This window comes from Triticum dicoccoides, chromosome 7A, assembly GCF_002162155.2.
Source record: "Triticum dicoccoides isolate Atlit2015 ecotype Zavitan chromosome 7A, WEW_v2.0, whole genome shotgun sequence".
NCBI classification, from domain to species: Eukaryota; Viridiplantae; Streptophyta; class Magnoliopsida; order Poales; family Poaceae; genus Triticum; species Triticum dicoccoides.
In genome coordinates, this window is record NC_041392.1 from 557,395,503 (window position 1) to 557,408,314 (window position 12,812).

The 12,812-nt window shown below is 45.3% G+C and overlaps 2 protein-coding genes across 2 annotated transcripts; one reads left to right on the forward strand and one right to left on the reverse strand.

The window, feature by feature from the left end:
- Positions 1 to 3,730: 3,730 nt before the first annotated feature.
- Positions 3,731 to 5,824, reverse strand: LOC119330186 (uncharacterized protein At2g34160-like). The gene is made up of 5 exons (XM_037603306.1): positions 5,544 to 5,824; positions 5,162 to 5,210; positions 4,296 to 4,358; positions 4,146 to 4,210; positions 3,731 to 4,053 (listed from the first exon to the last, which is right to left on the reverse strand). The coding sequence occupies exons 1-5, from the start codon at positions 5,658 to 5,660 to the stop codon at positions 3,949 to 3,951; spliced, it is 399 nt and encodes a 132-aa protein (XP_037459203.1). The 5' UTR covers positions 5,661 to 5,824; the 3' UTR covers positions 3,731 to 3,948.
- Positions 5,825 to 10,635: 4,811 nt separating this feature from the next.
- Positions 10,636 to 12,566, forward strand: LOC119333621 (putative F-box/FBD/LRR-repeat protein At4g03220). The gene is made up of 2 exons (XM_037606462.1): positions 10,636 to 11,587; positions 12,158 to 12,566. The coding sequence occupies exons 1-2, from the start codon at positions 10,636 to 10,638 to the stop codon at positions 12,343 to 12,345; spliced, it is 1,140 nt and encodes a 379-aa protein (XP_037462359.1). The 3' UTR covers positions 12,346 to 12,566.
- The last annotated feature ends 246 nt before the right edge of the window (positions 12,567 to 12,812 follow it).

Below are 12,812 nucleotides of genomic sequence, written 5' to 3' on the forward strand. Positions count from 1 at the left end.
TATTGAGGTATGTAGACAAGGCCATCGCTAGCGTTTCGGAGAGGCTCTAGTGCTGAGTACAGTGGGCCCAATGGCAATAATAGAATATATTATGTATTGCAACATAAATAATTATTGAAGAAATGTAATATGGTGTCATGAAGGGGGAGGGGGCCAAAGCCAAGCCTCCTGCAAAACAAAATTTAGTATTATGATTTATGTATGTCAATGTATAGGGAGCTTATTTGAGGTGGGTATTGCTCAGTTGCACCTTTTGTCATGGGGATGGCATCAGTGGCTAGAGAAAAAATGGAGATAGCTTGGTCTAGCTTGAGGTGTTGCAGCAGGGAAGCTTCGAGTAGCTCGGTTGTTTACCTCTCAATGAAGGACATGAGTTCTTGGATTAGGTTGACTGGATCTGTTCATATCTTTGTTAGTAATGCAAAAAAGAGGATAATGATGTGGGGGTCATGGATTCTGTATAAGATATGTCTTTTTAATACAATGTCGTTGTTCTTAGGGACGAGGATTTGTGGCTCTCAGGTGCCACACACACCCCTATATGAATACAACACTAAAAAAATACCACAAAATTGTATTAAGCGAGTAATTGTCAGTCTGTGCTCGGTGGGGTCTTGTAACACTCTAAAACTCTATTCTCCTCATTTAATAGATGAAGCAAATCTTTTGCCACTGTTTTGAAAAAAAACTGGGTGCCCAGTGTACACCCATGTTTAGTTTTGTGGGGAATGGGTGCCGTGTTCATATTGATAAAAGAGTCAAAAAAATCCTATGTATAAAAAAACTATTTGGATGGATCATATGTCGGACCATATTTCCTTTTCCACAGATATCATAGGCACCCATTCCTCACAAAACTAAACACCAGTGTACAATGGGCACCTAGGTTTGATATCCCCACATTTCAGATTAAAAAAATTATTGGTAATTTTTCTAATGTTTATTCATATAGGGGTGTGTGGCACCTCGGAGCTCTAATGCATTTCCCTGTTCTTTAGTTGATAATGTATGCTGCACATAGTAAAGAATATGCTAGACCAAGTTATAAGTATTTGTTTTTTGAGAAACACATTTAAGATGCAGATTGTGCTGATGAATCAAGACTCACAAATAACTATGGTTGTTCATGTGCAAATTAGAACTACACATGTTGATTTTTAATGAATCACGAGGAGCTGGATCGCCGATCAATCGACAGTCCGAGAACTATGTTGGTATAGCTATAAAGATTTAAAAAAACGAAACATGAAGTGTGAGATTTAGAGCATCTCTAGCAGATCTTGCAAAATAGGCTGTCCGTTATAATAACCGCCGATATAGCGGATGGGGACGTATTTTTCGCCCGGAACAAATCTGTAAAATTGATCGTCCGCTAAATTATTTTGTGAGATCCTGCAAAGTCCGGGCTGATTTCATCATATCTACGGGTTCCCTCCCTCTTTTTGTCGGTTCCCTTATCTCTCCCGCGTCTTGGCACCAAGGAAATTTCACCTCACGCGCCCTTCCCTGCCGCCGCATCTTCCTGTCGTCTCTTGCTGACCCCAGCCATCCCGCGCCGTACAGTAGCTCCGTCACCCCCGCCGCACCTATTCCACCAATTTTGGAGGCCGAGGGTGCCCATTTTTCTCCGCAGACGAGCGGCCGCCACCAGCACCATGGTTCCGCCCCGGAGGTTGCTGCGCGGCCTTGTAGTGGGCGGATCCGGTTGGTTCCCATGCCGGTGAACCCCGGAATCGCCTGAGGGATAGCTGCGCGCGCCGGCACCGCGGATTTGGATCGTGGTGAAGAAGGGGTTTGGCCGATTTGCTTCGGCCGACACCGGAGAAGAAAGCGGCGGCTCACTTGATTCCGGGAGGCGGAATTGCATTCGGGGAAGGTAAGTTCAATGCCCGGTGATTTGTTGATTCAATTTCGGCCTGCGAGATTTAGGAAAATTCATCACGTGCATTTCTTTTGTTAGATGGATTGGAGTTCGTCGTCGTCGTCTTCGTCAGATGATTCCGTGATAGAGAGAAGATTTTGGACAACGATGTCAACAACCTAGTGTTGTTGTAGCTCGTGAACAAATTTGAAAGGGGTCCGAAGAGAAAGCGTCATGGATCCAAGGTTGACCAGCTATGCATTCCGCCCAACCGATCTCTCAGTGACAAGATGCTTATGAAGGACTACTTCGCCAAGGTACCGACATATCCGACTCACCTATTCTGTAGGCGGTATCGAACGTGTAGGCCTCTTTTCGTTTGCATCATTGAAGGTCGCGAGCAAAATTGTCGTCTTTTCACTCGTCGAAGGAATGCTGCCGGTTTGCTTGGCTTTAATACATATCAAAAAATATCGGCGGTGATGAGAGTGATTGCATATGGCGTTCCCGCCGACTATGCCGATGAATATCTTCGCATTGGAGAAGATGCCACTATCAAATGCGTGCAGGTGTTTGTGAAGACAATGGTTCGGGTTTTTGGCCCAGAGTATCTTCAAGCTCCAAATGAGGAGGACACAAAGAAGTTGATGGCGATGAACGAAGAATGTGGATGGTCGGGCATGCTTGGGAGTATTGATTGCATGCATTGGATGTGGAAGAACTGCCCGATGGCTTGGGCAGGGCAATACATTGGACACAAACGTAAACCTACCAATGTGCTTGAAGCTGTGGCTTCACGCGATTTATGGGTTTGGCATGCTTCTTTGGTTTGCCGGGGTCTCTCAATGATATCAATGTCCATCGTTCTCATCTTTATGCTCAGCTAGAGTGGAAAAGCTCCGGCTTGCAACTATACCGTCAATGACCATGATTATACCATGGGGTACTATCTTGCCGACGGTATTTATCCTCCATGGTGAACATTTGTGAAGACCTCTCCATGGTGAACATTTATGAAGACCATCAGTGACCCCAAAACCAAGAAGCACGAAATTTTTGCCGAAGCACAAGAAACATGCCGAAAAGATATTGAGAGGGCATTTGTTGTGTTGCAAGCTTGGTTTGCCATTGTTTGAGGTCTCGCTCGATTCTAGGATAAGAAATCCCTCAGAAACATCATGACCGCATGTGTAATTTTACACAATATGATCATCGAGGATGAGAGAAATTTGAACTTAAGAGTTTTATTATGATAATGTGGGTAGCCATGTGAAGCCTGGCGGGGACGCAGGTGAGATCACTGCATTTCTTGAGACATGCCGGAAGATTGAGAATAGTGCTTCACACTACCAGCTCCGCGATGATCTTGTTGAGCATAGTGGCAACTCTATGGGAGATTAGACTCCCATTTTAATTTTAATTTTATAAATTTCATATGTATTTGTGTGTGATTGAACAATTTATTGTTGTAATGAAGATTGTTGTACTGTGAATTGCCTTTCGGATCATTTATATTCATACGTTTAATTTATATTATAATTCTGTTCGGTTGATATTGTTAAAAATCAAAAAGTTGTGAGGCTCAAGAAAATTTCCTTCGGCTCGGAACAGACCATGTAAACTCATCCCATAAATATTTTGCCAGGACCTGCTAGAGATGCTCTTAGGGGCTCGCTGAAGTTGGTCTTTTGAGGCATCTATCTATAGACCTTTTGTGCAAAACTCATAGGATATGACTTGCGTACAAGCAATAGTCTTTGGTTACGAGTTGAAACCCCGTGTCCAGTATCCCAAACAGATTCTAGAGATACGACTCCGAGTAGTATTGTGTCTGAGGGTTTCTTTCACAAGCGAGGCGTCAAAACAAGGTTAACAAACAGCACCAAATAATAAAACGAATAAAACACAAGGCATATCATTTGAGTGAACCAGAATACCATCGACATTAAACTACCACGGAGACGAAACAAATACAAAGAACTCTTTGGTTACACAAGTACCTATCTCTTGCTGGCCAAGAGAAGATAACACACAACCTAGCAGCAAGTACTAAATAAAAGCTACAACAGCCGGCTCAAGACAGTTTATTAGCCCTGCTCCTCGCCCTCCTCGGCGGCTGCGACTTCCCTCTCCTCCGCGGCGGCGGCCATCAGCTCGTCGAAGTTCTCCGTCTTGCCCAGCACTATTTCAATCTGGTGTAGAAACAGTTTAAAGGATCAGCAAACATTGGCATACCGTTGGAAAACACGGCTATCTTTCATGGGAATTGAGGAAGAAATCTAACCTTAGCCTTCTGCATCGGGCGGCCCCTTGATTCATCATTGACATCAACAGTGGATGTCATGATTTCTGCAAGAGATTTTATTTGATTTGAGTAACTAGAGAGAACGAAAATGCAAAGATGAATATACAAACAAGGAAACCTGAGTCTTACTCTTTTCAACAGCAAGGCCATTATTTTTCAGAATTTCGGCAACTGTCACCACAGTGGCGATAGCTGAAAGGATAGACAAGAGATTCATCAGTTGACATTTCAAGCACCATAACAAAGAATCAATGAGCAGAACGAAGGAGACAAATAAACTGGCATTTGATGGCTTTAACATCAAAGAGGATCAGACAAACAGCCGAAGGATGAATTAGTTTTGTGATGTTAAAATGAATGATACTTTGATCACATAATAAATTTCCAAAAATTTGGATTGACAAGAAAAGAACATAACAGCAGCCAAAGCAACACAGACAAGCTGGTAAAAAAGTACTCAAGTTCTTGGGTGTACTGCATAGTAGCCAAAGAGCATCCTGTACATGGATTTATAACGTAAATGAGCTCCTGTACATGGAGTAACTGGCAATTCTCAGCTGCATTTGAAAAGTTAACTGCATATCCGATGGTTTTAATATACAGCATCTCACATAAGAAATCAAGGCAACCCGATGGTTTGAAAGACATAATTAGTAAGACAGCACATGTAAGCGACAACACTGTTAAACATTAGTTTTAGAAGTCATTAGAATCGACTGACCCTTCCTAAGGACTTAGGAGAACACTAACCATCCATAAGTTGGGACAATCAGCATGAATGCTGAAAAATAAACTTGCACAATGACATCGCGAACAAGAACAACCACTGAATATTTTGGTCAAATCTAAAACTAAAACAAATCATGACGAGGTAGGCTTATATAATCGGTTCTAAGCTCATGAGCGCTTCATTGCAGAAGCACAGCAGCCATTACTAATCGCTAGTAGCCTGGTACCAGACAGTTGAAATAATCCTGAAGGGCAGAGGAGCTTACCCATGCCGAGAGCGGAGAGTTCCACCTCGTTATGCATCTGCATGTACCTCTGCAAAATCATCGCCACAACAGCATTAGCTTCCGATTTCACAACAAAAACACGCAAAAAAAAAACATCACAAAACTAAATCTATGCCCCGAAATAAACCGCATAGACCAGCGGAAACGCAGACTCAACAACAGAAAGTGCACAGAGCGAATCTAATCCCAGCACAGGCGTTCTAAAACTAAACTAAACGCAGGAATCAACAGAAAAACAAGATGGGGAGGACTTTCCAAGGGTTTTAGACCGGACCCCGGCGCGGATCAAAGCCCTCCCCGAATACCCGGGCGGAACAAACAAGCCGAGATCGAAGGGGCGGGGAGAGGAAAGGGGATTCACCTTGGCGAGGTTGACATAGAAGAAGAGCGGCTTCTTCGTGTTGGAGACCTGGATCCGGTTCTTCTTGTGCGGCTCCGTGACGGCCAGGTTCTTGACCCCCTCCGTCACCTCCTCCATCTCGCTCCTCCTCCTCCTCGGCCCGAAACCCTAGCTCGCGAGAGCGCCGACGCAAACCCTCCACCGCCGCCGCCGCCGCGCGAGCACCAGACCAGGGAAATAACTCGAAGCCTGGGGACCGGAACGCAAGAAAAATAAATATCGGGATTCCGCGGCGAGATCCTGTGGGTCGGCTGGGTTGGGTTATATGGACGGGAGCAGCGACTTCGAGTTGGGTTCCACCACCAACTCGGGCTCCGAGTCCTGCGGGCTGCGCCTATCCATGAGAAGGGTTGTCCCGGGCCTGGCCCAAGTTCGGCTTTCCCTTTCTTATTTCCTTTTATTTTCTGGTTCGTTTTTCTTTCTGTTTTTCTCCATTTTCTTATGGGTTTTTATCATTTATGCCACCGATAGTGTCCCATTACTCAGTTTTGCCACGAGAAATTTCAACCGCTCAAAAATTTCATCGCTTCATTAGACACATACTCAAAAATGCCACTAGACACCATTATTGTGATCTCAAATCTCTTTTGCCATGTTATAATGACATAAATACCTATGGACCAACATGCCAGCTCTCCCTCTATCTAAAATAAAGTGTGGGGCCTACTTGATCCTGACATCGTTCTTATTTTTCTGTAAATTTTTTTGCTTGATTACTCCTGACAAGTGGGGCCACACTTATCATTGTGAGATAGAGAGGACTGACATGTGGGTCTAGGCTTATTTCTGTCATATAACATGGTCAACGGGTTTGAAGTGAAAATAACAATGTCTAATGGCATTTTTGAGCAAATATTCTAACGGAGCGATGGCATTTTTTAGATATCTAATGTCATTTTTGAGCAAGCATCTCACGTATCAATGGCATTTTTGAGCAAGCATCTCATGTATCAATGGCATTTTTTAATAGTTATAACTTCTAATGGTAAAACTAAGTAGTGAGACACAACTAGTGACATAAACGATAAAACACTTTTCTTATTCGTCTTTTTAATAAAAAAATATTTTCACCTTTGTAAATTACAGTTTTGGATTACGTATTTATTTATTTTGGTTATCTTAATCCTGATGCTTGAATGAAATCATATGCATAATTATGAATTTGAAGCTACCACCACAGGAGAGTGTCCTGTCCTACAACATGTAAACACATGCTAAGATATCTAAAAACAAGGATGGTCCTACTCCGAAATTGCGTAGAATATATTATATTCTCATTGTTCGTTAATAATTAATGCAATATACATGGTTTAAAAAAATTCTTACTTTCATCTCCAATGGCTAGAGAATTCACCACCGTCATAAACCCCCAAAATGTTCCTATAAAATCTCTTCTTTGGTATTGCCTATCATCATTCCTTCACATAGTTATATACCCCCCCACCCAACACCCTCTGCTTCCCTTACGTAGGGTAATGTAGATGTGTAGACAAGCAAGTGCATCATAGATGATAACCAAGCATCAAATAGCACGAAGAAAGGAAGGGGTGGATACTTTTTTTAAGAGAAGCATTCCATGGCTTCCGCAGATGTAAGTAAAAGGTACAACGATGATGAAGAAAATGAGGAGGAAACCAATGATGTGGTGTATCATACTTTTTTTGAGAGTGAAGTGCATCCTAGGTCCTTGAACTATTTCGATGGTGTCACGTAGGTCCTCAAACTATGAAAAGTGTCATCTAGGTCCTAAAAAAATCTTTCAAGTGTAATAAGTGTGTATATATGTGACACCTCTGAAATAGTTCAAGGGCCTACATGACACCTTTGAAATAGTTCGAGGACCTATGTGTTGGGGAACGTAGCAGAAATTCAAAATTTTCTATGCATCACCAAGATCAATCTATGGAGTAATCTATCAACGAGGGAAAGGAGAGTGCATCTACATACCCTTGTAGATCGCTAAGCGGAAGCGTTCAAGTGAACGGGGTTGATGGAGTCGTACTCGTCGTGATTCAAATCACCGGAGATCCTAGTGCCGAACGGACGGCACCTCCGCGTTCAACACACGTGCAGCCCGGTGACGTCTCCTACGCCTTGATCCAGCAAGGGGAGAAGGAGAGGTTGGGGAAGACTCCATCCAGCAGCAGCACGACGGCGTGGTGGTGGTGGAGGAGCGTGGCAATCCTGCAGGGCTTCGCCAAGCACCGCGGGAGAGGAGGAGGGAGAGAGGCAGGGCCGCGCCATGAAGAGGTCAAAACTCATCTGTTGTCAGCCCCAAAGTCCTCAAGTATATATAGGGGAGAGGGAGGGGGTGCACCCCCTTTAGGGTTTCCACCCCAAGGGGTGCGACAGCCCCAAACCCATATAGGGTGGCGGCCAAGGGGGGAGAGGGGAAACTTGCCCCCCAAGCTAGGTGGAGGCGCCCCCTCCCCAAACCCTAGGCGCCTTGGGCCCTTGTGGGGGGCACACCCGCCCACCTGGGGCTGGTCCCCTCCCACACTTGGCCCATGCAGCCCTCCGGGGCTGGTGGCCCCACTTGGTGGACCACTGGGACCCTCCCGGTGGTCCCGGTACATTACCGATAAAACCCGAAATTTTTCCGGCGACCAAAACAGGACTTCCCATATATAAATCTTTACCTCCGAACCATTCCGGAACTCCTCGTGACGTCCGGGATCTCATCCGGGACTCCGAACAACATTCGGTAACCACGTATATCTATTCCCTATAACCCTAGCGTCATCGAACCTTAAGTGTGTAGACCCTACGGGTTCGGGAACCATGCAGACATGACTGAGATAACTCTCCGGCCAATAACCAACAGCGGGATCTAGATACCCATGCTGGCTCCCACATGTTCCATGATGATCTCATCGGATGAACCACGATGTCAAGGATTCAATCAATCCCGTATACAATTCCCTTTGTCTAGCGGTACGATACTTGCCCGAGATTCGATCGTCGGTATCCCGACACCTTGTTCAATCTCGTTATCGGCAAGTCTCTTTACTCGTTCCGTAACACATCATCCCGTAATCAACTCCTTGGTCACATTGTTCACATTATGATGATGTCCTACCGAGTGGGCCCAGAGATACCTCTCCGTTTACACGAAGTGACAAATCCCAGTCTCGATTCGTGCCAACCCAACAGACACTTTCGGAGATACCTGTAGTGAACCTTTATAGCCACCCAGTTACGTTGTGACGTTTGGTACACCCAAAGCATTCCTACGGTATCCGGGAGTTGCACAATCTCATGGTCTAAGGAAATGATACTTGACATTAGAAAAGCTTTAGCATACGAACTACACGATCTTTGTGCTAGGCTTAGGATTGGGTCTTGTCCATCACATCATTCTCCTAATGATGTGATCCCGTTATCAACGACATCCAATGTCCATCGTCAGAAAACCGTAACCATCTATTGATAAACGAGCTAATCAACTAGAGGCTTACTAGGGACATGGTGTTGTCTATGTATCCACACATGTATCTGAGTTTCCTATCAATACAATTCTAGCATGGATAATAAACGATTATCACGAACAATGAAATATAATATAATAATAACTAATTTATTATTGCCTCTAGGGCATATTTCCAACACTATGATGCACTTCACTCTTTTCTTGACGTAAGCCGAGGAATCAATCATGTTATTTCTTATACTTGTTTACTAATTGGGTGCTCCTTTTAGGATTTCACATCACATTCATCCTAGAAAACCATAGCACATTAACCTTAGGAACACGTTCTACGGTTAGGATCAAATAAGCGACCATGGTCTTGATTTGTTGTCCAGCCTACGCAAGCGAACTTCCCTCCCAGCCAACTAGTCATCGTGCTAAGAACCCCAAGGCCATCAAAGATGAGGTGGACCGGCGACTGTGTCGACATGAAGCACACGAAATCTAAATGAACCATATGAATTATGTCATGTTTAATTTATGTACTATTTAATGGGGGTTGTTGTGCTTAGGCCGACAGATATTATTAAAAGATCTGCCACCTTGCAAGCTGTCGGATCTGACACAATCTATCGGTTGAATGTTTCCTCTACTTCGCAACAGAGATCTTGTTGTAAAAAAACATTTGCAATAGAGGTTGTGTTGCGGATTTTTTTGCAACATAGGTTGGGGTGTGGATTTTTTTTCAACAGATGTCGTGTTGCAGTGTTTTTTTTTGCAACATAGGATATGTTGCCGTTTTTTGCAACATAGGTTTTTTGTCTTCACTTTTGTTACAACAATGGTGATTTGTGGAAAAACTTTTGCAACATAGATAATGTTGCAGAAAATTTTGCAACTGGAAATAATGTGCAGAAGCGTCGCCATCGTTGCCTGCGTCTAGCGTGTCACCCCCGACCGCAACAGGTCTGTAGAGTCGTCGCACCTGCTGTTGCAGAAGCACGCTAATGAGTCGTGCCTCGCCTGAAAAGCAACTTGAGGTGAGCGAGCCGTCAACGAAAAATAGCAGGAAGTGAAGGACGGCGGTGAAGGCCTACCTCACCGGCGAATGACGACTACCGACGCGGGTCGATGGCGAGCATGGGCGCGCGTGAGCGCGTGGCGGAAGCCGACTGGTAGCGTCTCATTCTATCTGGGGAGGAGAGATGCGAGAGAGAGAGGAGAGAGTCGTGGAATACGATGCAACTAAGTTCTATTTCAAAAAATCAGATGGATACATATGTAGAGCCCATAGGGACACGTGTTGTGTAGAGGAAGCGACGGACGTGATATCCATTTTCAGCCGGTTGACATTGAGTGTTTTTTCTATTTAATTTACGTTGCACTTGAAATTAAGTTGTATGCTATGGACAGAATTTTGCATAAATCCCTAATTTTCACTTTTGGTATTGTTCCTCACAAAATCCCAACAAAACAATTTCCCGTTGATTTTTTCGTAAAATATAAAAGGGAAAGGAGCAGGTTTCCGCCCAACGGCTCTCTTCAACATTTCCCCACCGAGGTCGCCTTCCCCGCCCCGGAGCCCGCTCGCTCAAGAACAAAGAACCAGAACCAGGAGGGAGAAATCCCAAATCCCGAGCCCCCATGGAAAGCAACGGCGAGCCCCCCAACAAGGCCGCCGCGCTCGCCCCCGCGGCCGTCCCCGGCGCCGCCGCCGCGGTCCCTGGAGGCGGCGTGGATTTCTTGAGCCGCCTCCCCGACCACCTCCTCGTCGACATCCTCCTCCGCCTCCGCACCAAGGAAGCCGTCGCGACGAGCGTCCTCTCCCGGAGATGGCGCGGCGTATGGCCCCAGCTTCCCCACCTCTTCTTCGACGGCGTACACCCCTCCGTGCCCGCCCGTGCCCTCGCGGCCTACGAGGCCCTCGCCGCCCCAGAGGCGCACGACATCCAGAGCCTCGCCGTCTCGCCCTACCAGGTGGACGCGCGGGAGACCTTCGCCTGGCTTTCCCTCGCCGCGCCCCTCCTCTGCGGCCGGCTCCACCTCGACGACAGCCGCGCCGTGTCGGACGAAATGGAAGAGCTCTTTCGGGGACGACGACCACGGCACGACGGCGAGGCGTCCGAGATGCCCTGCTTCAGGAGAGCCACAGAGATTCGACTTCGCCTCGGGTTTCTTACCCTGGAGCTGCCACGGGTCGGCGTCTTCGACGCGCTTAGGCTGATGCGGTTGCAGAACTTCCAGTCCCGGGGCCAGTTTCTCATCAGCGACACCATGCTCCCGTCCTTGCAAGAACTAACCATGAGCAGCGTCCGTGACATGAACGTGCTGACGCTCAACTCCAAGTCTCTGGTATCTATTGATCTGTCCTATCTCATGGGGCTTGAGCGTCTCCACATCACGGCTCCAGGGCTCCATCAGCTAGATGTGGTACGCTGCTTCTATGATTCTCTCAAACCAGTTGCCAGCATTACTGCAGAGAGATTAGAGGTGTTCAGGTGGAATGGGCCTTATGATCTAGAGTCTGTCCACCTCGGAGAGATGCCATGCCTCCAGACGCTCGGAGCACCTCCTATCGACACACATCGTTGGCGAGGTTTTCAGACTACGTTGCACGGATACTTGGATACGTATCGGATACGCGATACGGGGATATGCCCGATACGTCAATTTTCTAAAAACATAGATACGGGGATACGTTTATGTATAGATGTTACATATATTAATTATTACAAATATGAAGAAAAAAATTAAGGAGCTTCTAGGTCAAAGCATGCCTCAATAAGATTACCTCTTTCTTTTCTTGCACTTAGTCCACTTCCATTAATTGGCAGTGAGATTTGACTAGGTTTGCTGTTCCAATCAATGCATCGACTTTCTCTTCCTCACCTTTCAATTGAATAAAAAACATTGACAGACATGTTTTCACATGAACTCACGCCCATGTTGGGAATCTTCAAAGGTGCGCCTTCATTATTGAGGAGATTTCACGTCGAACGAGGGGTTTCAGGTATCCAAAACGTATCACAGAAGTATCCTAGGAGTATCAAACATTATTTTCTTTTCTTAAAATCAAAATGTCGAGGGATACTTACGGGATACGTATCGGGAAGTATCGGGGCAGTATCCGGCTGGATACGCGCACTCTCTGAAGTATCCGTGCAAGGTAGTTTTCAGATGGCTCAGATATGTGCAGGGTTTCTTGGTCGCTTTGCAGCAGTTCACCACCTTGAGCTTGAGATGACTCTTGGTGTGAGTGCCTTTTCTTCCTCTTGGATACAATTATTTTTACGGTCTCCTCTTGGACTTAAACTGTGCAATGTTATTCATGAGCATAAATTATTCTCTCCTTGAATAATATCGATCAGTGTGCCATTGAGATAAAATTGTATTGTAACGAGGCAAGATCATACGTATCTTTTCATTGATAGAAGGAGTGTGAGAAATTACAATCGGGTGGGGAAGTACATCAAACGACACGTGCACAAGATGGTTAAGTAACTGTTGACTAGTATGGAAGTGCACAAGCATAATTAGAGCAGGAAAGCAGAAAATAGGAGTTCCGAAATAGCATTGTTGGTATTGTAGAATATGCTTCTAGTGGTTTGAGTTTGCAAGTATCCTTCAGGATATCAGGAAATAGGTGGTCAGAAACAGCATTGTCAGTATTGTAGGATATACTTCAAGTGGTTTGAGTTTTTGTTTGTACATGTGCAAGTATCATTCAATAAAGCACAAAATGGGAGTTCAGAAACAGCACCGTTGGTATTGTAGAATATGCTTCTAGTGGTTTGAGTTTGCAAGTTTGTACATATGCAAGT